This window comes from Apus apus, chromosome 2 (assembly GCF_020740795.1).
Source record: "Apus apus isolate bApuApu2 chromosome 2, bApuApu2.pri.cur, whole genome shotgun sequence".
In the NCBI taxonomy this organism is placed as follows: domain Eukaryota; kingdom Metazoa; phylum Chordata; class Aves; order Apodiformes; family Apodidae; genus Apus; species Apus apus.
Window position 1 is genome coordinate 36,813,311 of NC_067283.1, and position 25,433 is coordinate 36,838,743.

A 25,433-nucleotide genomic window follows, 5' to 3' on the forward strand; every position below is an offset into this window, starting at 1 on the left:
CCAATTACCATTAATCAAGAAGCAGGTCTGAAGACACATCATTCATCAATCACTAGAATGAGGCAAAGCAGTTGATGAATAGAAAGCTGCAGGGCAGAGATAACGATAGTTTTTAGAATTAAAAAAAAAATAAATTGTGTTCATCCTGAGCTTGAATGTTTTACTTGGATAAAATAACCTTTAGGTGATATTTTCAATTTTGTTTTGTTCCTGGAAAACACTCAGTGACAGAAGAGGACACAAAAAGGCACCAGGAACCTTCCAAGAGAGCAGATAATACTTGGATTGAAATTTGGACAGAATATATGAATAGGCAGTACAGGTGGAAGTGAACATTTTACCACATCAGTGAAAGTGAAATTGTGTGGTTTAGTGATATCCTTGTATTGAGAGGTTGAGTGGGATAACCTGTACAGATGCGTGAAAAAGTCATGTAAATTAAATAACATATCCATGGTCAATCTGTTGCTATTTTTCTGTGAGAAGGTGTTGTTTAATAGTTAAGCAAATCTCATGTAGACTACATATCATAGTAGAGGAGGGACAATGTAATTTTCTGCTTTCTGACTAAATTAGTCATTTATAAAAAACACAGTTTTAAAAATTTGTTGGCTGTATTTGCAGCCTTGAAAAAAATGAATATTGTCTGCATGGAATAAGGTGTGCTTTTCCATTTTGTTTGGTTTATTTAGTATTTAAGTTTATGTAACTTCATTTGCATCATGGAGTACATACCTATGTGACACCCTAAAATGCATGCTCTACAAGCTTGTTTTTTGTCGTGTGGCTTGTCCTCTTTTCTCCCTTTAGCTCTGGTGACATGTAGAACATAGGAATGTTGATATTTGTAATATGAAACTTAATACAATTAATTGCAGAAGAGCTTGAACACTTCAACTCTCACTGAAATAACTTCTCTATTAGCATTGGAGACTTCCTTCAGCATGATCCCTCCGAATGATTCCGTAGTTGTCTTCTGCACTTCAACCATTTAAAATCATACAGAAGTGTGAAATACACCATGTTATATACTAATACATGCAGTTGTGTTACTTTTAATAATTTAAACTTAAGTTTGTCAGAACTAGTTTAATTTGCTAGGAAGGCTATAGACATAGGTTTTTGAACTGATCATCAAAGGTAACAACTGAGAGGCTGGCACATCAACAGTTTTTCTACTTTGTGACTAGAGTCCTGCCACCTCCATCTTCATGTTTCAGAAGACCTTCAATGAGTCTTGTGTTTTTTGCAGCATCTTACATTTTTTCAAAGCCTCATTTAATTCTGGTTTGCTTATTTGGAAGTAATGTAGAAACAGCAGTCTTTAACTTAGGATCAACATGTTACATTTGCGCAAATTGCCTTGTGAGTTGTGAATCAGATAGGATAGTATCTGGGCCTGGTAGGAAAAAGTTGATTAAAAAAAAGCACACAACAAACCAAACAAAGGAAAACCAACTCATGTTTGTGGGAGAGTTTGGAAAAGCAGCTGGGAAGGCTTTATCAACAGGAGTGGGAAAAGGTAGGGAGGCTTGAACCGTTGCTCACACTTGCGTCCTGCTGGTCCTGCTGTTGGCTTGTTCTTTTTCCTCTCTGAGCAGAAGAGGAGGAGCATAGAGAGAGGTGAAGCAGCTTTCTGCAGAGCCTGTGCTGCATCTGAAATTTCAAAAAATTTAAACATGGTTGTTGTGTTATCTTTATAAGTCACCCACATGCTGTATTTTGGCTTTAAACTGTGAAGCCTGACAGCTGTGTTACGGAAGTTACTTATTTTGCCAATTCAGTCAAATTGTTGTTTATGCCTCAAATGAGAAACAGAAAATGCTGTGATTTCTACCAGTGAAACTGACTTACAGCTATGAATGTTTGAAAAAGCTCTAAGATTCATCTTATTATGATTTCTGTAGAAGTCTGCATATTAAATCTTGTTGATAGATCTTGGCTAAAATGTTTGTGAAGTGTATTTTAGTTAGAATATTTGAGTTTTTAAAACATTATTGAAGAACTGAAAATGAAGGTGCTCAAAGGTTAAATAGTTGGGCATGTCTGTAGACAAGAGTGTCTTGCTGGTTTTAAGAAGCATGGCAAAGTCTCTTGAGGCTTCTTCATTCTTAAACCATACTGAAATCTGTTGAGCCAACTTGCTTGAATCCTCTAGTATCATCATCTGCAGTGTCGGCTTTGTCATCTTCAGTTGTTCGTCAAGCTGAAAGCATATATAACTATTATTCCTTTTTCTGATCATTGATAACCAAAAAATTAGATGCTTATCATCAAATGGTTTGGGTTGGAAGGGACCTTAAAGATCATCTAGATCCACACCCCCTGCATGGGCAGGTTGAAAACATGTATATACACAAACACACACACATATATATATATAAAGAATATAATTAAAATTATAATGAACATGTGTTTCTTTGTGGTAGTTAAAGTAGTCTGTTTGCCATAGTTCATATGAAATTTCCCAGTGCATAAGAAATTAGGAGTCTAAAATACTTTCTACTCACATATATAGAATTATTAGCCTTTTCACACCATTAAGTAACTTTTAACAACTCTCTGTCAAAACAGTTTTCTCATTTGAAGACTGAACACTAAATAGTAGCTACTGGTTTCTATAAATAATTATTGTACCTTATATGATTTTTGTTAAAAAAATTGCTTGGATCTGAAGTACATACATTTTGCTTTTGCTAAGTTTGTGAAAAGTGGATAACCTCTTTGCTTCCATTTGAAATGCAGCTCAGAAGCCTGAACTGTATCTGGCTCAATTAAATAAAGAAGTCAGATATTAATGCCAAGCATAACTCATGCTTTGGCTCTTTCAGTGCTCACAGCAGTCTGGGCAGTTTCCCTAGATGCTTCTTATTTATTTTAAGTTCAGCTTTTTTGCTCAACTGTGTTGCAAATTAACCCCTGAAACCATATGCCCCTTAATTTTGCTATCATAGGTATTAATATGTACTTACATATAAAAGAACAGCTCGGTGGTACTTGAATGTATTTTTTTACTACCCTATTTTACTGTTCAGATGTAATACTATCAAGTTTTCTCATTATGTGATTTGCTTTGTAAAAATAAATACATTTCTGTAAATTACCTATACAGTTGATCTTAATATTTTTCATTCCCCCTCTCTGTTATTTTTAACACTGTGTAACTGGGTCTGGCTGGGATCAACCCACCACACACTGAAAAAAAAAAAGTTTCTCTTAAAACATTTCTGCAAACAGCAGATATGCCGTGAATATCAGTTTGGAAAAATATTTAAATGCTGAGCTCAAATGTAGTGATTCACTATGAGTGGGAGGTGTTGTGTTTTCCAAATAGCTGATGTTTTGTCTCCCCCCAGATGCCTGTTATTTCAGTTGAGGAGTCTTTACTTTGTCTTAAATACAACTGCTCCATGCTGTGTTTCATTAAACAGTCGCTACAGATTGATTCAGAAACTGTTGTACATTATGTGATTTAATATGTGCTGTTTTTGAAGTGTTTGGGGTTCTGTTTGCTGATTACTTGGGGAGTTTTTTCTTGTTTTGATTTTCAAATTCCCTGCAAGCTTTGGACAGCTACGTTAAAGCATTATAAAATACATGCTTTTTAGTGAATTTGGGTCACTGTGTTAGTAAGAATCTCCTAGAAATGGATACTTAAAAGGTTCTTAGTAAGAAGAATGTAGATACTTGGCTGGAGGAGAGAGGCTGAGTGGTGGCTCTCAGCAGTCTTCTGCTGATTTTTTTTTCTTTTTTTTATTTTTTTCTTTTCCTGGAGAATTAGGCTGAGAAGGTGCACAAAGGATATAGACCTCCTGTCTTTGAGGACATGGCTCCTAAGGTGAAATGCCTTACCTGCCCCACCTTCTGCTGTTCTTCCCTCTGCCTTTCTCCCTTTTTCCTGCCTTATTCCAAAGAAAACTCTGATTCTACCTTTAACTACATGTAACTTTGTAATCTATGCTAAATTTTGTGTAACAAAGATGAAATGTTGCTGATTTTAGTTACCTGTTATTTTCCTCCTTTTTTTTTCTGCCGACTCTTTCACACAAAAACTCTCTTAGTTTCTTTTATAATGCTGTGTGTTGTATTCTGGAATGAGCTGGCAGCTGCACATAGGCAACCTATATGTAATAATTAATTCTTTTTTTGAGTTTGCAAGAATAAGTTGTTCTGTTTATTATTGCAATAGTCTATAATATTCAGGGGTTTTAATATGCAGGCTTCTGAAGAAAAATGCTTAGAAATCGGAATGAAGTAAACAAAGCCTAATTTTTTAAACTATTTTTTCTTAGCTAGCCACTTCCTGAAATAGACTTATGTTATACATCATGTTGGTAAGCTAGGTGATTTTGCAATTGCAGCTGAGTTGCATTTGATAAGATAGGCAGTTTTTGTATTTAAATTGGATACTTAAATAAAATACGCTATAAAAGCAAGCATTCTGTGATCATCATGAAGATCATTAGACTGGCCTTGTCATAAAGTAGTGAATTTTATTGCAACTGTTGGCTACAGATGTGCATTAAATTACTTTGAAAACATCTTTTATGCTATATGACATTAAATAATAGTGTGATTTAAAGAAAAATAGTAAAATTAACTGAACTGAAGCATGGCCTGTGTTTTCACCTGCTCAGCAGTAACTGTTCAGAGTATTGCCACAACACTAACCCTCAGATTCATAAACATGCTACTCAATTCAGAACTTACATGCAAAAAAATTAAATAAATTGATTTCTTTAAAAGCTCTTGAGACACTGTATGTGATTGCAGCCTTGTTCCAACATGTATGTATGGACATGGCCATCTTTGTTAGGCTGAATAATTCAGCATCTGACTTGTTTCTAAGCTTGTTTAGGAGGAATTAACTATGCATTCTTGGAACTGTGGCTTCTGTAGACCGTATGCCATCATTGACACACGGTATGTGAGTTTCTTCACATGTTGTTGGAGCGCAGCCATTTACAGTTTAAAAGCCTACAGTGAGGTGCTAGGGTTGAGGGGAGGTGTCTTGTGCTCTTATTTTCATGTAGTTGCTTGGTTGGCAAAGTGGTCACCAACTCATTGAGTGATGAGGTTCTAGTCCTGCCTGGGGAATTCCAAATGCTCAGCTCCTTGTGTGCTAGCCATGTGCTCTCAAGGCTAGGATGGAGCTGCCTTCCATGCTTCTGATGAACCTCTGGTATATAACACATGGACAATTTGTATGGTAGAGCATAAACAAGAAGCAGCAGGATCGGTCGGGTATTCCTTTGAGAGGGCAAAATTCGGTGTTCAGTCAATGGACTATTTGTACATTTTGGATTCTGGGTCACTCAAGTGAAATGCTTATGGTGTAATGACATCAGAGACTTTCACTTCCCAGGCAAATGCTCTAAAAATGTGTCATTTCGCCACTTCCTCTTGTTGCCATTGTCTTTTCTTTGTAAAGTCCTCTGTCTCAAAAGGAGTACCTTAGAGGGCTGAATGCTCGTGGAGGCCTTAATCTTCAAATCCCACTTAAGGTAATGACTGCATCAAAACTGCAGGTAGCTGCTATCACAGAATCACCAAGGCTGGAAAAGACCTTTAAGATCATCAAGTCCAGCCTATGACCTAACACCACTACGTCAGCTAGACCATGGCACTAAGTGCCACATCCAGCCTTTCCTTGAACACCTCTAGGGATGGTGCCTCCACCAGTTCCCTGGGAAGTCCATTCCAATGTCTAATCACCCTCTCCATGAGGAAGTACTTCCTAATATCCATCCTAGATCTCCCTTGGAACAGCTTGAGGCCATGCCCTCCTGTCTTGTTGCTAGTTGCCTGGAAGAAGAGCCCAGCCACCACCTGACTACAACCTCCCTTCAGGTAGTTGAAGACAGTGATAAGGTCCTCCCTGAGTCTCCTCTTCTCCAGGCTAAACAACCGCAGCTCCCTCAGCCTATCCCTATACGACTTTCCCTCTAGTGCTTTCACCAACCTTGTTGCTCTCCTCTGGACCTGCTCCAGCACCTCAATATCCTTCTTGAAGTGAGGGGCCCAGAACTGGACACAGTACTCGAGGGGAGGCCTCACCAGTGCTGTGTACAGGGGGAGAATCACATCCCTGCTCCTGCTGGCCACACTATTCCTGATACAAGCCAGGATGCCATTGCCTCCCAGGCCACCTGGGCACACTGCTGGCTCATGTTCAACCGGTTGTCAACCAGCACTCCCAGGTCCCTCTGCTGGGCTGCTCTCCAGCCATTCCTCCCCCAGCCTGTAGCGCTGCCTGAGCCCAGCACTGATCCCTGGGGGACACTGCTGGTCACCAGATGCCAGCTGCATGCAGCTCCTTTCTCCATCGCTCTCTGGGCCTGGTCATCCAACCAGTTTTTAACTCAGCGCAGGGTGCACCTGTCCAAGCTGTGGATTGCTGACTTCTCCAGGAGGATGCTGTGGGAGGCTGTGTCAGAGGCCTTGCTGAAGTCGGGGTAGACCACATCCACAGCCTTCCCCTCATCCACTAGGCGGGTCACCCAGTCATAGAAGATGATCTTGGTCTGGCAGAACCTTCCTTTCCTAAACCCATGTTGGCTGGACCTGATCCCTGGTTGTCTTGACATGCCACTTGATGGCACTCAGGATGATCTCTTCCATAATCTTGTCAGGCGCCAACGTCAGGCTGACAGGCCTGTAGTTCCTCAGGTCCTCCTTCCGGCCCTTCTTGTGGTTGGGTATCACATTGGCCAACCTGCAGGCATCATCATGCTATAGTTGTGGAGAGGCAGGATTGCAGACACCAGGTTTGCATTGTGTAAGTGTAAGGACCATTTTGTGTTGGCAGATGGAAGAACTGTCCTGCACAGTGCTCTCTCTACCTGCAGGCCCTCACTTCCCACCTTGGCGGGGTGGCAGGCCTCTGCTTTAGGCTATACATTTCTTCCCAAAGTGTTCTAGATTCCGGTGTACCCAGCAGTACCTAAGTTTTTAGCAACTCTGGGATATAAAGGTTTTTAAGTATTGCTTCCCCCATGGGGTCTTCCATGGCATGTTCATTTGGGCATCTGCAGGTTGTAAAGCTCGCTTTCTGCATCCTTTCCTGTAGTAGATGTTTACAAGGCTTGCACTATTCATTGTTTCCTCTATAATCCTGATCTTTTTATTAATCACATCTCTATTTGAACTCTACCACTGTCAGTACCCGTGGCTATTGAAATTGCTCTCTAAAAAATTTATTATAAGGTTGCATATTTTAAAAGCTTTGCTGCTCAGGAATGATGTGCATTTCTTTCAGTGTCCAATACAAGTTTCTCTGTTGTCTCCAGAATTCTGTTTTGTAGATAGCACTGTCTTAGGCATACAGCCTTTTCTTTGTCTGTACCTTGAGAGGAATAAAAAAGTTATAATGAAAATTTTCTTAACTGTTTACTCTTTTAAGCTGTTTTCTCCAGCTGTCTCTGTCTCTTAAGTATCATATTTGTCAGCACTTCTTACTTCTGTTTTTTAAACTGCTAGATACTTTGCTTTCTACTGCTTCTAACTCCTGAATAAACTAACTCTTTTCACTTGCAGCAGATATTAGCCAAGTTTCACTACAATTTTATCTGTGGTCTGTTCTGTTTCTCAAAGATCCTTGCAGGTGACCTTGGATGTAGCACAGGTGGTTTTAGGAAACGTATTGATGAGGGCTTTTGTTCTGATTTCAATGATAAAGTCTTCTGAAGAGCAGGCAGTCTTTAGGGGAACTCCTGAGTTACAATTACAATACCTGTTACAAACTGAAGATTGATATGGTCTTCATTGTGTGAAAGATCCTAGAAAGTTATTTCAGCACAAAAAATGTCGCTTCTGCTGTAGACAGAATGATGCGTATGCTCTGTAGGGCCAAGACAGTCTTGGTTTGAGCATCTTGAACAGCATCAAGTACACTGTAAGTATCATAAATGCTGAGAAGTTACTCCTGTGTTCATTCAGATGTGTACAGTTTTCTGTGTGCCAATCTTCCAATTCAGGTTAGACTTCAGGCCACAAAAGACCTGACCCATGTTCATGAATGCCACCCCACTTTCAGGGTGAATTCTTCCACATCATATAGCAGAATATATCTGCCTCCTTCTCTGTGCCTGACTATACCTCTGAGGCTTGCAAAGCTGTTTCATACCATTTATGTACACTCATTACATTCTCATCTTAGGAGTGAGAGTTTATTTTCTGTTTCTTTTCAGACAGGTGGATAATTCTGGCCAGTGTCTTTGGGAAAATATCCTTTAAGATCTTCTGTTTCTGCAGATTGATTGTGACTGCCAGGTCTCTGTCAGGATGGGAATTTGCCCAGGCAATCTGGTAGCTCTGTATCACTGATCTCTGGAGATGCAAAAGCGTAGGAAGGGTGTTCTGGAGTTCAGAGCTGTGAGAAACTCACAAGAGCATTTTAAAATTTGACTTCACAGTCATCACATTCAAAGGGTAATATCTACCACCAGCAGGCTTTATTTGAGTAAGCCAATTGGTGAGATTGCTTTACCCTGAAGAAATGCACAATACTGCTGAACTGGCTTCAAATTAATTTGGCAGGCAAGCAAAATAGTCTTGCAGGTGGTAGGTTGAATTATTCCTCTGATCTGCATGTGTAAACTTCAAATCGGTAACTGGAATTGGGATAGAGGTTGGCCTTGAGATGAGCCTGTATGCATCAGACGACATCAAGAAATCCAGGTTTTTTTCTTCCTTGCCATTTGGTGTCTTGGATTAGACACAATCCTGATCATACAGAAAGGCGTACACCTTCCTTCTATTTGGTAAATGTTGATCATGGTCAGGCAATATAATACTTACAAGGCCTTGGTGCTTCTAGTGTCAAGAGGTTATCTGTCAGCTGTCTCTCACTGAAAAGTTCAAGGAATATTTTCCCTTCCTAGGTCTGTGACTGAGAAATCTGGAGCATAAAGGAGTCTCAGCATGCTTTATTCCAGGCCCTTGAAAATGCTGGACAGGAAGGTCATTGCTCATTTCTTTGAGGTTGTCTCTGGCCACTGTTTCAGGTTAGGAGGTGTGGATGAACAGGTAGCCAAACAAGAAGGCTTAAACTAGAACAAAAATATTTGTAAACAAAAATCACATTTGTAATTTATTATATTTTAAATTAAGGAAATTGGCTTTTGTTTGAAAGCAGTCCTCATGCCCTAATTACATGTAATGAGATTCCAAGAGTCAACCCTGTGCAGTATCCATTGCAGGTGTTTGTTCTGGAATTAGAAACAAAACAGTCCTCTGTAGGATTTGTTTTTTCACTTTTACTGGTCTCTCGAGAACTTGGGGAAAGCAAATTCTACTGTCGTTAAAGGCAAAATAATCATATGATTGATTAATTTTCTAAAACAGAGCAAATACTAAGTCTGCTTATTTCACTAATAATTGTTTTCAGTTAAAAGCTTTTTGGATACATATAAATTAAATTAAAAAAACCCAGAATTCTGCATGTTTAGTTTAATGAAATTAAACATACAGCACATATGCCCTGAACTGGAAATGCATTCTATAATGGATGGGTTTTATTTGAACATCTGTTCAGCGTAGCAATCTTTGAAAGTTTTCCTTCCCTCTCCTTTCTGCCGTATAAGCAATGCCAATTTGCACTGGAACATACTTCAAATGGAAGTCTATTGGAGAGAAAATCAACATTCTTTCTGTATGGAAAAGTAATTTTCTGGGCCATGCTGGAATATAAGAACACTTTTTAATAGGATTCTGTCCTGGTTTGTCCTAGTATAAAAATATTATTTCATTAAAGCATTATTTAAGACTAAAAGTTAGCTTCTCAAGACATGTGATGCTTTTTAAAAAAAACACAGCAAACCCAAAACACCTGGAGAGATTTTTCTGTCTCAGAAAATGCAGATAATGAAAGCACACATTTTTCTTAAATTCAGTTCTTTGTCATGGAGTTTATTATACTTAAATAATCTGTAGCAAATTTATTTGCACTTGTTAGCCAAGTGACATTATTTTTCTGTCTTTCTTTCATGGCTTATATATTCAGTTTTCTACTCAAGCTTCTTCTGGTAAACTAGGACTTCTGGGTTATTTCATTGTTTTAAGAGCAAAGATGAATCACATCTGCTTCCCTTTCTGATGAAGTCTTGCATTTTCCATTCAAGTTCTTTCTAATGATACATAGCTTCTTTGGAAACAGTTACGCTTCAGTCTAATCAGACAGTTCCCTCTTGAGTCCTTGTTGTATTTCTTGAAACTCAGAACCTGCAGTGAATTATATCCGCTCCAGCCCAGCTGCCTGTTTCTGTGAAGCTTCTGAAGACTAACGTGAATGTTTTCCGAGCACAGGGGTGGGATGCATGTGTCAAGACTCTGGGCAGTCTGTGGGAAGAACATGAGTGCAGTAGAGAAGCGAGCTGTTAACTGTTAACAGCTCGTATACTTGGGTTAGACCACGTCCTATGGATTTTATGTAGTTAACTGTGTATTAATGTTTCTTTGGTGTTCACGTGGAACCTGTCAGAATTTTATTAAAGCATTATATTCTTTACTGACAAAGTTTAGCAAGTGTCTGTATGGACTGTATAAGGTCTCAGAGGAAATCGTACTTCCTGTGGCTTTGGCTGTAGAACCTGTTATCTCTCTAAGTAGATTATTAATGATAACGTTAAGTGCATTTTTATAGCATTCTTCTTTCATTAACATTCAAACCTTGCTTTGTTTTGTTAATACAATTTTTTGTTAATACAAAACACTAAAAAATTAAGACCCTGGAAGATTATTTATATCGGTAAGAACAAACATTAGGCCATTATTAGTATTTAATTTTGTGATGATTCCTATAGGAATTTCCATCTTGCTGGTCATCATTCAGATGCTAGACCTTTTTGAACTACCTATGGACTTTCAGCATTTACTTGAAAACTATTTCAGTGTTGAGCAAAATCATACTGATAGATATTTTCTTTCCCCTCCCACAACAGGACGGTACGAAACAAAAGCGAGAACGGAAAAAGACGGTGTCATTTAGCAGTATGCCGACTGAGAAAAAGATCAGCAGTGCAAGTGACTGTATAAACGCTATGGTTGAAGGCTCTGAACTCAGAAAGATTCGATCCAACTCCAGGGTCTATCACCGATACTTTCTTTTAGATGCAGATATGCAGTCTCTACGCTGGGAACCTTCAAAAAAGGATTCTGAAAAAGCCAAGATTGATATTAAATCAATCAAAGAAGTAAGAACAGGAAAAAATACAGACATTTTTCGCAGCAATGGAATATATGACCAGATATCAGAAGACTGTGCATTTTCAATAATATATGGAGAAAACTATGAATCGCTAGATCTTGTTGCTAACTCAGCAGACATTGCAAATGTTTGGGTTACTGGTTTAAGATACCTGATTTCTTATGGAAAGCATACTCTAGATATGATAGAAAGTACTCAAGATAATATGCGGACTTCATGGCTTTCAAAGATGTTCAGTGAATCAGATGTAGATAACTTGGGACATATACCCCTGTGTAATGCTGTACAGTTTATAAAAGACTTAAATCCTGGTTTAAAAACTAATAAAATTGAACTAAAATTCAAGGAGTTACATAGATCCAAGGAAAAAACTGGTACTGAAGTAACAAAAGAAGAGTTTATTGAAGTTTTTCATGAACTTTGTACCAGACCTGAAATTTATTTCCTCTTGGTGCAGTTTTCAAGCAATAAAGAATTTCTAGATACCAAGGACCTCATGATGTTTTTAGAAGCAGAGCAGGGTATGGCACACGTCACAGAAGAAATAAGCCTTGCAATTATTCAGAAATATGAGCCAGCCAAAGAGGGCCAGGAAAAGGGTTTTCTTTCTATAGATGGGTTTACAAATTACCTTACTTCACCAGACTGCCACATATTTGATCCAGAACATAAGAAAGTTTGTCAGGATATGAAACAACCTCTATCACATTATTTTATAAATTCATCTCATAATACTTACTTGATAGAGGATCAGTTTCGAGGGCCTTCAGACATCACAGGTTACATTCGTGCTCTTAAAATGGGTTGTCGAAGTGTGGAACTGGATGTGTGGGATGGTCCAGATAATGAGCCTGTGATTTACACAGGGCATACAATGACATCACAGATAGTCTTCCGTAGTGTGATTGACATTATTAACAAATATGCGTTTTTTGCTTCAGAATACCCTCTTATTTTGTGTTTAGAAAATCATTGTTCTATTAAGCAGCAGAAAGTGATGGTACAACATATGAAGAATATTTTGGGGGACAAACTACATACACAGTCTCCAAACATTGAAGAGTCTTATCTTCCATCACCAGAATCACTTAAAGGGAAAATACTAATTAAAGCAAAGAAGCTTTCCTCTAATTGTTCTGGACTAGAGGGAGATGTTACAGATGAAGATGAAGGAGCAGAAATGTCACAGAGAGTAGGAAAAGAGGGAGTAGAACAGCAAAACTCGTTGACTGGGAAACGATTTCAGCTCTGCAAAGAACTCTCAGAGTTGGTAAGCATCTGTAAGTCAGTTCAGTTCAAAGAGTTTCAAGTTTCATTTCAGCTCCAGAAGTACTGGGAAGTGTGTTCGTTCAATGAAGTGCTTGCTAGCAAATATGCCAATGAAAACCCAGGAGACTTTGTAAATTACAACAAACGCTTTCTTGCAAGAGTCTTCCCCAGTCCTATGAGGATCGACTCTAGCAATATGAATCCCCAGGACTTTTGGAAATGTGGTTGTCAGATAGTAGCAATGAACTTTCAAACGCCTGGCTTAATGATGGATCTTAACATTGGCTGGTTTCGACAAAATGGAAACTGTGGCTATGTTCTTCGTCCTGCTATTATGAGAGAAGAAGTATCCTTCTTCAGCGCAAATACGAAAGACACTGTGCCTGGAGTTTCACCTCAGCTGCTTCATATTAAAATCATCAGTGGGCAAAACTTCCCTAAACCCAAAGGATCTGGTGCCAAAGGTGATGTTGTGGATCCTTATGTCTATGTTGAAATACATGGAATCCCTGCTGACTGTGCAGAACAAAGGACGAAAACTATGCATCAGAATGGGGATAATCCAATTTTTGATGAAAGTTTTGAATTTCAAATAAATTTACCAGAGCTAGCTATGGTGCGTTTTGTAGTACTGGATGATGATTACATTGGGGACGAGTTTATCGGGCAATACACTATTCCCTTTGAGTGTCTACAGACTGGGTATCGGCACGTTCCTCTGCAGTCGTTAACTGGTGAAATGTTAGCACATGCTTCCTTGTTTGTGCATGTGGCCATTACTAATCGAAGGGGTGGTGGGAAACCTCATAAGCGGGGCCTCTCTGTGAGGAAGGGCAAGAAATCAAGGGAATATGCTTCTATGAGGACATTATGGATTAAAACAATAGATGAAGTATTCAAGAATGCTCTCCAACCCATTCGGGATGCCACGGATTTGAGAGAAAATATGCAGGTACAGTTTTTACAATGAATTTATTGTTTTTTTAATGTGTATTTTTGTGTAATTATGCAAATGGAATATATGTTTTAAAAGTCTTGTTGCATTTTGTAAGTTATGTTATTTGAGTCTTATGTTGAACAGCTTTAAAAATTGATGATGTCAGAGCATTCTTGTAGGTGATGCTGTCTACTGAGGTAAACTTTGATGCATATGCATATTATAGTGAATGGGAACTGAAAATATGATTCCAATGTCACAACTCAAGCCTGTTGACTCATCTTACATGTTTGAGAGAATGTTAGATATACACTAGAGGAAAGTATGGCAATATTTTAGTTATAGAAAATTAAGTGAAATAGACATGCAGGAGAAAAATACGTCTGATAGAAAAAGGAGACTCTACTGCTTATTAGAAGACTTACACATGAAAGTGTTACCATAGTTTCACCGAGGCTTTCTTTTTTCCTAGTTCCCAAATAGAAAAGAGTATTTCAGAAAGACCATTTGCTTTCCATGATTCTTTCTAGCAACAATATGTTAGAGATTCACGGACTTGCCACTGAAGCATTAGAAGGCATCTTCTAGAAGAATTTCCCTTACCTTAAAAGTCATATGTAGCAAACACATTAAATTTCAGGAAAAAGTCCAGGTGCTGAGCTGCTTCTTTTTGTGGAAGCCAAGAGATCCCACTTCAAAAATGCATTGTTTGGAGATTTCAATAAAGATTAGAGGTAAATAAGCCTTTTTAGATGTAGATTAAAGTGAGCTGTAAACTTCGGTTTTATTAAATAAAGCTTTTAACTATCTGTAAACTTCTGATGGAATACTAGCAGTGGTCAGTAGAATTAAGCATAGTCATTTCAAGTGAAGTGACCTATTAAATCGTCCTACTCTTATGTAATGTTAGGGGGAAACTGATTAAAGGAGCTGTCTTTGAGTCTTGATTCTGAGTTTTATAGGCACATCAGCGTAGATAAATTTTCTTCATGAATAATCTTATATTGAAAGGATTTTAATAATAATACAGTTTTAAAACTGATTTTTCTTAGTATGAAGGAAGAAATTAGTACAGCATTATGAAGCTCTCCTATTCCACTTTGTATATAAAATTGCTGTACTAAAGGAGATTGGTAACAAAATCCGGGAATGATATTTTGACACATTATGGGCTACACATACAGTGAAGTTTATCTGTAGTTAACCTATTGAAGGCTAGAATTCTGTCATATAAAGGATTCTGTATTTAGAAGTGCTTTTCAAGGAAGTACAGAGTTTTTGTACCTATTTAAACTCTTCACTGTGCATGCTGCAGTGCTTTCCAGAAAGGATATAATTTAAAACAGGCTCTACAGTGGGGTTTCTTTCAACCTGAGATATTAAAAGGTATTTTATGTATGCTGTCAGTTTGAAAGGCATGCTATCAACTAAATTCATCATTATCATCTCTCAAAATGCTATTAAGAAGATATTTGAGGTACTGGTGGGAAGTTTTGTGGAACTTTGCTGACGTTATATATAATGTGCACAATTTATACACTTTGTAACCAAGGTTTTACAGCTAATAAAAGTAAATAAACTACTGAATTAATATAAATAATAAATATCAACGTACGTCAGTTAGTGTGAGCTGTGTTTAATTTCTATATTACTGAAATTTTGCATTAGAAATTTTAACGATTTTTACGACAGAGAAATTATGTCCCCACAAGCCAGATCATAAAGACTAAAGTTGGCTGTTTTTAAATATAAGATGGAAGAAGAAAAAAAAGTAGTGTGCAGTGGTAGATTTAATACTTTCTCTAAATGTGAGAGCTAGTGCTTTTTCTTCCTTGTTAGGTACTACATTACCATGACAAAAGCTGATAACATAACTTGTTGTTACATATTAATCACTGATAAAAGTATAACGTGAGTGATTAAACTGGATGTGATGTTGCATGTTTAAATTCCTTGACAGTGTGAGAGAGAGTCTCTAGCTATAGGGCTGGAAGTCCAAAGGCAAAACTTAAAACTGTAGTTCTGTTCTGATTGCCACTGGTTAGTATACATGTTCCCCGGGTCCTTGTTAACCTTTCTGTAAAATTTTTGTTTGTAATGGCTTATCCATGATATTTATCTCAAACAAACTCTGTTTTGATGGTTTTCTAATGTCTGTCTTTTCAACTATGTAATTATTGTGTCATTATGGTATAGTCCAGTTAATAAAAGTAGTTTCTCTTTCCTGGACATTTACTAGATGCTACTAGACATATACTTAAAGTACACTGCAAGTGACTGTATTAGACATAATTTTGTATGAATATGCTATATATACACATATTTTGAGGTCTCCTTCAGGTTTTTTGTTTTGTAAAGGGAGAGCAAAATATTTTACATTTGATTCCATTAAGGTTGGCATTATCTGTCTCTAAGAATTTTTTTCACAAGTGAATCTTACCATGTGAGCAAGATGGAAAGTGGTTTTGATTAAAATTTAAGATCTGTGTCAGATATCCTGTTTGGATAAGACATGAGAGAAAGGAGCACTGAGCACATTTGTAACTTAAATATACCATGTTTTTGTTTTTGTTTCCTACAGGAACACAAACTCCAGACCTGCCATAGATCACCAGCTCCCAATTGGTACAAAAATCCTAAATTGATTACAATGCCAAGAATATTTTCATAATGGAATTTCAGTGGCTACTTGGAGTCACATTTTATTTCTAAAACTGAAAATCTTCTTTGAGTTTAAACATATGGTTTTATATACTACCATATTAGATACAAAATACAACTGTAATCCATTTTAAGGAAAAGATACCAAATTGGTATTTATATTAAAGTACCTTTAAAATTCACTTCAGTGTTATTTTGTGATAGGGATGACATCAGTAGTGGAGTGCTGGGTTTGTGAATCACACCAAATGGGAGCCAGCAGATCCACAGCACGTCTGGACTATAGTTCAGGTATGTTTTAAGTTACAAATGGGCTGAATTCCTCCTTCCACTTCACTTTGCTTATTTGGGATATTCAGCACCTAGTATTTTGTTTCACTTGGTGACATTAAAAAAATTACTTCAAAATGTCTTCTAGAATTTTTCAAGATCTATAACCAGTATGTTTTAGAATTCATTTATTTACATTATTAATTTTAGTAGTGACAGAAACCAGGCATACTTGTTGTAAATATATTTTTTTCTTCTGTGGCAAGTATTTAATTCTGTTTGAAGTTTTAACACTTTTGTTAAAATACATATGTAATACTGGTTGCTTTGGAAAACTGTCTGTTCTTTGGGGAAAAGCTGTGGTGATTCCACATGGTAGCTCAGTTATAACAGCAAAGTATTTTACCCTGAAAGAACGAGACATTAAAGTTAATATTTCACTGTAAAGGAAACTCTTTCTTTCCTTTTTGCAGAATGCAGTAGTTTCATTCAAAGAATTATGTGGCCTCTCTCCTGTAGCAAACCTTATGCAGTGCATTTTGGCAGTGTCTACGCGCTTGGTCGGGCCTGAGAATACACCCTTGGTAGTACTGAATCTCAATGATCAGTATCCAACTATGGAGCTCCAAGGGATTGTTCCAGAGGTCTTGAGAAAGATTGTAACAGCATATGACATGGTGAGTAGTCCTCTGTGGTTATTTTATATGCTATTTGAAAGACTTTTTTTTTTTTTTTTCTTATAATACACAGTACCATGCCTGTTTTGAAAGGTCATTTTAAGCTGGGACTTCCTATTTCATGCTTTGTTAAGTGTGCTTGAAAGTCATTCCCATGAATGTGGAGCAACAGTGTTTTCATCTTGAGTAGAACAGAGACATTAATATACTGCATGCAAATATCTGTTTGTACACTTCAGAAGGCAAAGTGTTTATAATCAAGAGGGTTTAACATGAAGTGGATGTATTAATTTACCTGTTTTGCAGTAAATTGAAGCTTTTTGCATATCTGTAAACCTCTTACATTAATTTGCTATTTTACATTTTCCAGTGTGTGGACCTTGATTTCTTTTGGCTTTGACTCAACATAGAATAGAAAAACACAGGATCTGCTTTTAGGAACTGTAGTTTTTAAAGCATCTTGAAGTGTTACATTCTACGCCTGCTTTTTCATTTTCCTTTGCTGTGTCTTTCTTACAAATCTCATTTGTTTAGGTATTTTTACATCTGTAAGCTGCTATAATGTTAACTTTAGCCCTTGTACTTCAGTAAATATCTAAGTTGTGTCTTTAAAAGCTGGAAAGTAAACATTTTGCAAGAAGGAAGGAAGAACTTACAATATACTGAGAAATACTGATTTGCATCTGCCTTGTATTAATTCAAAGTATGAAAAAAAGATCCAGATGAGTGTGATTTGAAATGTGCTCCGTACTTCCACTCAAGTAATCTGGCACAGAGTAATTGAGTCTTTATATAATGATTCCTTTAATTTGTTACATCATCCGTCTGTAAGTAAACTTTTCTAGGGTAATCTTGCATTAATTTTTGTGCATTAAATAGCACTGGGCAGGTAGCATCACCTGGCAGGGTCAAGTTACTGTTTTAAAAACAGTCCTTACTATTTAAAGGAAGAAAAATAAGGAAAATAAACCTGTAATCCATTTTATATGTATGTCTTTCAAGCTGCCTTCTGAAAAAAAAGGAGCTTTAGAATAATGCTACACCAAAGTCCCAAAAGCGCTTGTTGATAATGAGCAATTTTTGCAGAGTTTATGTAGTTGTGATGATGTAAATAGAACAGAATTTGATTTGTGTGGCTGCACAGTTACAAGAAGACGGTGGTATATCCTCTTAGTGGTAATTTACAGGATATCAGTATAATTAGGATGCAAACAAGCTTGATTGTTGTGATTAAACTTGTTACGTAAACATAATAAAGTTGTATTTTGGTGGAGATATCTCTGCCTGCAGTTTGTTCTGATGTGGTGATGCTGCTTGTTAGTTACTAAGCTAATCCTGATACTTAAAATATTTTTGTAAGTCTGGATTAAATTTTTTGTTTTAATGTCACATAGATAGAGGTGACTCATGACTCCAGAAATCTTTACAATTCAAGATTGGTTGGCTCTTTATCTCTCACATATGTTTTTCCCCCTCATTCTGTAGTCTACACGATTTGAAAATTTGTGTACTTTGGAAATCTACACTATATAAAGACTTGATTCCAAACAAAGACAATGAGAGTGCTTATAGTGCTAAGTTATATTGAAGATAAGTAAAAATCAAGATTTTTTTTTTTTTTTAAGTAAAATTTAAAGTTTAAAAGAGTATGTGTTTCAATTTGTGAAATGTTGGTCTTGCCAAACTCTGTTCAGTTTGACAAAAGGTTTAAGCAATTCAGATCTGGAAAATAGTCAGCCATGGGAGCCATACTGAAAGCTCTTGTTTCTGAAAGCACACTGTGAAACAATGGGAGACAACCATATCATCCCTTCCTCAAGTACAGGAGAAGAGATGTGAAGCTGTTTGGCTCATATATTGATATTTGCTCTAGTGGCAGATGTTTGGAGCCTGATACTGTCACAGATAGTGCTCATTTTGTGTGTTTTTGATGCAAATTGTGAGCACTCAAAATGACACAATGGCTGGTTTTGGCTTGGGGATTTTTTCGACATGATTAAGTAACAGGTGGGTTTAGAATTCATCGTAATAATAAGAAGCCTTATCCAGAATTAAGAAAGGGTAGATGTACTGTCAAAGTAATGATTACCTACTTGTCTCATTTTCTGCAGGCTTAGGCCTCAATATAGGTCGAAATTACGTAACTATGTTCTTCAGTGTGTTAAGTGCTGTACTTACGTAATCAAGTTCAAAACAGAGATTACATTAAATGTTTATTAGATAAGTCTTGATTAGTACCATAAATGCATAGGCTGTTGTTACCTTGTATGCATTCTCAGTGTATGTAGCACACCTAATGATATTCACAAAGTACTCCTCTTTGAGGATCGTGGCATTTTTTGCTAACGGAGGACTTCTTATTTGTCAGAAATACTCTTCTTTTTATAAAGTAGTAATAAACATGGAAGGAATGTAATTGTTTGGATTTTGTTTATATTGGGAATGCTTAAAGGACTCACGGTTGCTCTGCGAAGTGAGAAGAACATAAGATCTTTACAGTGGGATAGTCAGTCCACACTGAAATGATTACAAAAGAGTGCAATACTGCAGGGGACATGGAAAGGTGAAAATGTCTTCAGCATATTATAGGTACACATCTTTTTTAAAGAAACGGTGAGGCAAATTATAATAGGTTAATTAGCGTATCACTAGATGCTTGGGTTTTTTTACGTATAAACTAATAGCACATAAATGTTAAATGCTAGTACCATTCACAGGCTAAAAGACTGTATTTTTTAATTTTATGAGTAATTTGTTACCAGCATTATTGGAACCAGAATCTTACCCAAGAAACAAAAAGATCTTTTGCTTGTATCTGTGTTATAGGAGCTGAATTGTCTTTTCAGAATAATGAAAACCAAACATAACTAGGATTTTTTGAGGAAGACAAAAGTTTAAGTTGTGTATTTTTCTCTAGGTTCTTCATGCTCCTGAGTATTTTTCACCCTAACGCCTTTTCACTGCTTAACAATGTTTTATTTTTCCCTCTTGTTCATGAACTTCAGCTTCCTTTATGTGATACTTCAGCATGCACTCTGTTGGTGTCATCACACCCATCACTGATCAGTGCTGCAGACTGAAGCTTGGAGTTAAGGCAAGTGCCTCTTCCACACCATTGCATGTTTTTTCTAAAATGTCTTATAAGCGTAACATAAACAGTAAGTTTAAAAGAGTTGTGCTATGGCAAGAGGGAAAAATTATCTCATCCTAAGTCTGCAGCATTATTCAGTGATGAGTCTAATAGCACTGCAAAGATATGCTCGAAGATCATACAAATTAAACCTTTTATTGTTGAGAACTTGACTGTCTTTGCCCTTAGTGGAGGATGGAGTGTCCCATCTGATGAAGATAAGGTTTTCTGAACTTTGCAAACAGGCATTTACTTCTGAAAGGAAAGCGAGCACAGAAAAGGCAGAGAACTGTACCTGTGTGATAAAGAAGATAAAGTAAAGCTGCTACATTAATTAGGATTAAATGTTACCAAATCCTAATTAGATAATGCTGCTAGATCAAATTTTTCAGTTTCTGGTGCTGGGGTTTGGTGGTTTTTTTTTTCATGTTGAGATGATGGTGTAATTCAAAATGTCTGTAGGCTACAGTATAGGAGGTCTGTATTTGATTCAAATGAGATAAAAGAAAATGAACAGATTTTGTATACACACCCTAGGGATAGATTTGAGAGCAGGGCTGTGTTTATTAGTGGTGTTGGTTGTGAGATGGTGAAAATGAGAGAGATTAATATACAGCAAAGCCTAGTAAGCCTGAAATAAAGATCATGTGATTGGTGATTAGTATCTCTACACTAAGTTGAAATCCAGTTACCTTATTGTTGGCTCATTTCAGTGACTGACTCAATAGAGCAGATTTTATATGCAGTCCTATGGAAGTTAATTTCTTGTTATGGAGTTGCAAATTTGGACAATTGCATAAACTAAATATGATAGCCTATATTTTGAGCTTGTCCATCCCACTGGGAAGTAGATAGTTTGACTACCTTCAAGAGTTAGAGACTGGACTGGTACTAACAGTAGGACTTACTAAGAGACTACCTAAACAGGACTGATGGTTAAAGTTTTACTAAAATGTTAATAGCCCTCTCATACTTCACCTATTGCTCAAAATCCATAATATTCTTTACCTTTAAAACTCATCTTGATATCATCAATATGGATTAAAAAAGAATGGCTTAAAAAAAGAATCTGTTTTGAGTTTTGCTTAGCTCGTAAAATCTGTATTAGTTACCTTGTTGATGTAGGTCCTTGGTTATGGTTAGTTTGCAAATACAGTAAGAGGTATTTCAGTCATTCTGCTTTGGTTATAGAATCCAGTGCTGGTAATGATTACCAGTTTATCTCCTAAAACACTGTGAATTAATAGGTTACAGAGCCACAGAATCACCAAGACTGGAAAAGACCTTAAAGATCATCAAGTTCACTTTTTTAAACTCTCGTGTAAGTTCATTTTGATCTAAATACTCAATTTCTGATTGTGACAGAGAAGGCTGAATTCAAGATGGTCACCAGTCTCCTATAATCAAACTCAGTCCTTGGATCTCATGTGTTTTTAAGACATGTGGTAGTATCTTGCCAATACCTGTTCTGTGCACCTGAAAAAAATTCCAGATTTTTCCATCTGCTGTTTTTTCTGATGAATATGTGACTGGCATAGACTGTGCTAGCTTTGTGTATTCTGTTTCCTGGTTGGTTCAGAATGTTGTTATTGAGCTCATGTTTTCTGGAGTCCAGCTCCAGGGTTTTTCTGTGTTACAATTTAATTCTTATAATCATCTAGCTTATAAAGAAAATAACTTAGTCTTGGCACATAAGATTGTAATGCTGTTGTTCCTTACTTTGATACTTAAGACCATAACTACATAAAAATAAGGAATCTTGTTAAAAAAGAGAAGTAGTCAAAAGAATAGGCACCATAGACACTCTAAAGATACAGAGGGCTTGAAATAAATATATACCAATTCACAAAAAACACTTGAGGACAAAAAGGAGAAGGTGTTTGAAAGAAGGCAGCATCTTCCAAAAAGCTGAAGTGCAGATGAGGAAGATAGAGTAGATGTTTAATGCTGCCATGGTTAAATAGAAAATACAAGAAAGCCAACAGTGGAGATTTTCAGGAATGACCTGCACAGAGTTAAAAATAATCATAACTTCTTTTCTGAAAATACCAGAATCAGGAAGCCTGTCAAATAGTATGTATGACAAGTAGTTGATCAAAGTATAAAAGAAAGCCCCAGGACAAGAAGAAAAGCCACAACACTGTTAGTTTTTGCATCCGTTTACCTGTGGAGATTAAGGTTTCACATGAATTGCTTATTTGTGAAGGACTCTTGGGAAAATTTGTCTGTAACTGAAATGCTGATAGAAATTACACAGGAAAGGCAAAATGACTGAGAAAAAAATATCAGAAAGAGGTGATGTTAATTCAAGGGTCCTGAAAGATCTCAAGAGTTGATACATCCAAACTGTTTGTTGAGTGTATCCTCTTACTTAAAGTTGTTAGTGTGGTGCCAGTGTTTTAGGAGGTTTCCAGGGAAGATCATGAACTTACTGATCAGACAGGCTGGCATCTGTATTGTGAAAATGGGTAGAAGCGTTTTTGAAGATGAAAATTAGAGGAAACTGGAGAAGTGTGCCGGGCAAGAGTCAATACAGCTTTTATAAGCTGAAGGGCTCATTAATCTCTTGGAGTTCTTTAAAATCAAGAAGCATGTAGACAGAGAAGATAAGTCTGATTGGATTTTCCAAAAACATATGTCAAAGTCCCTTCTCACATGCTCATATTGAAATGTAGTTACTCTGAAATTCTTAGCCTTTAAAAATTATTAGCTTTTCTCCATTAGCTGGAGTAAATGTTGAAATTAAACTTATGTTCTAACAGGAAAAGAACTGTTGGTTGCTTGTGATAATTTTTGTATTGACGTATGTTTTTGTAGAAAGTGGATTATAGATGGTAGGTATAGTTCCACCAACTTTGAGCAAGCTAAAATAGCTAAGTACTTTTGAAGATGTGTGACTTAATGATTCCACCAGATTTGCAAAGGTCATCAAGGTGTGAGATATGTGGGTACTTAGCGTTTAAACAACTTTCTCAGTCTTAGTGATGGGTTGTTGTAATGTGTGTTAAAGTAGTAAGTGTCTAAGTTGGCAATAGAAATGCAATATTTAAATATCAATAACACACGCTGTCTTGCTGTTTCCATTATTGCCTCTGGTTTTGTGTACAGTAGGTTTACTTTCATTATCAAGTCTCTGCAGTTAGAACTGTTTTAATTTAGGGTATAAATGGATACAGTTCAGTGGTGAAGATACCTCAGGGAAAATATACGTCATTCATTGCAGTTCAAAATACTGCAGATAGTCCAGGTAAGGTTTTTTGTAGTTTTTAATAAATTATAATAATTGTATATCCTGGATTTTGAGATTAGTTTAAATGGCTACTGATTGTGTAGTTGTTAGTCTGTCACGAAAACTGATAGAAGACAAAGTATTGCTGGAAAATACGCTGAATAGCTGGGGCACCTTCTTCAAAAACAGTGACATTGCTTGATACCAGTTTTTATTTTCCTGTTTTATAACAGGGCAGTCATTCTATACTGAAGGTTGCTCTTATGCTTCCAAAAACACAGCCATGGATTATAACTTCAGGTTATGTTGAGCTTTTCAGTCCTCAAGGGCAGAAACAAATGTCTAATTTTGGATATTCAGACTCCAGTGCCAAATACTGTGAAGTATGAGCTGATTGAGAAACTCTGATAACTTCATGCTTCTGGGAAGTCAAGATTTCTTAGTTTTTTATTAAGAGCATGAATGTTTTTTGTATCCTCTCACTAATCCCATTGCAGCTAATGGCTGACTCACAGTCTTCAGAAGAGCGTAAAACAGCATGACTTACCTAGGAAGATGAGTTCATCTAACTTACTGTCCTATTTGTAATATAGTCCAGGGGAATGTTTGTGGAAGAGTATAAAAACAGGTCAGATTCATAGCAAATTCTCTTAAATCTTCACCATGTTTTTAATAGTAGTACTCTTTTTCTTTCTTGATAAATTTTCATTCTTCTGTTTGTCTTTTTGACTCCTGTGTGAAAAAAAAAAATTGTGGTTAGTGGAACTGTTATTGTTGGTTTTAGTTTTGAAAATAACACTTTTAGTTTTTTTCATAAGAATGGTACATTTCTGATTGTCTTTACAGATGTAGGATATTTTCCTTTCACATATATGTGCTTCCTTCTTGTCCACTTTCAACATAGTGTTTTCATTTTATCAGCTTTAGTTTAAAAATTGTGTAAATCTTTTTATTGTAACATCCAGGGTGTCAGGAAAGCATGGAGAAATGACTGTTGTATTTCATAGTTTAATGTCGTTGTGTGCATAGTTTAGAAGAGAGTTACTGATTGTTTTATTTACTCTGTCTTCAACATAGTCTTTCTTAAATAGTTCACTCATGAGGAATCATAAGCCTTTTTAGTGCAGAACTTGTGGACTGTTTGTGCCTTTGGTAAAATTTTGGTAAAATAAAACTGTGGGAAATCTAATTAATTTTGGATACTACAGAATTAAGAACAGATGGTGTTTTATTTTTCCTTGGGCCTACAAGAATTAGTTTTGTTATGCTCTTATGCTCTTGCACTGCATTATGACATAATCTTGGCTTGCTTATTTCTGAAGACATAAACATGTTCCATGTATGTGTTTCCTAGAATATAAAACATCTCAATAAGAGGTGAGAGAGGAAAGGAAGGCTAAGAAATTGAAACCATGAGTCCATTCATATGTTTTCTCCACTTCCGGGGATATACTGCCAGTGTCAGTTAGGTACAGCATTACGTTTATACCATAATACGCCTGTGAGCTCAGGAGGCACAATGGAAATTTCCTCTGCATTTGTCTCGGAAGAGGACAGTGTTTTAAAGTCTAAAGGGAAACATAATATCATAATATACGCTAATCATAGAATGGTTTGGGTTGGAAGGGACCTTAAAGATCTACTTTCAACCGGCCCCTGCATGGGCAGGGACACCTCCCACTAGACCAGGTTGCTCAGAGCCCCCTCCAGCCTGGCTTTGAAAACTTCCAGGGGTGAAAACAGTGATTATTCCCCTCTTTTTAGCACTAGTAAGGCCAGACCTAGAGTACTGTATCAAGTTCTGGGCTTCCCAGTACAAGAGAGACATGGACATACTGGATAGAGGCCAACAAGGGTCATGAAGGTGATGAAGGGACTGGAGCATCTCTTCTTTGAAGAAAATCTGAGAGAGCTGTGACTTAACCCTGAAGACAAGTCTTGGAGGGGATGTCATCCATGTGTCCAGATGCCTGAAGGGAGGGTGCAAAGAGGACAGATCCAGGCTCTTTTCAGTGGTGCCCAGTGCAGAAGAAGAGGCATTAAATGAAACACAG

At 36.9% G+C, this 25,433-nt stretch overlaps 1 protein-coding gene across 4 annotated transcripts in view; it reads left to right on the forward strand.

The window, feature by feature from the left end:
• The window catches only part of PLCL2 (phospholipase C like 2), a 96,477-nt gene that overhangs the window by 42,301 nt on the left and 28,743 nt on the right, over positions 1-25,433 (forward strand). The window contains exons 3-6 of one of the 4 annotated variants that reach the window (XR_007888675.1): positions 10,941-13,427; positions 15,994-16,037; positions 16,278-16,364; positions 16,817-16,900. Coding sequence is in view for 3 of the 4 variants with exons in the window: in XM_051611215.1 (XP_051467175.1) it covers positions 10,941-13,427; positions 16,817-17,020; positions 20,026-20,100 (2,766 nt within the window). In the remaining variant the exon portion in view is untranslated. Of the gene's footprint in view, positions 1-10,940; positions 13,428-15,993; positions 16,365-16,816; positions 17,021-20,025; positions 20,115-25,433 lie in introns of those variants that run through there. The other 3 variants (XM_051611215.1, XM_051611214.1, XM_051611217.1) reach the window with 3 other exon arrangements.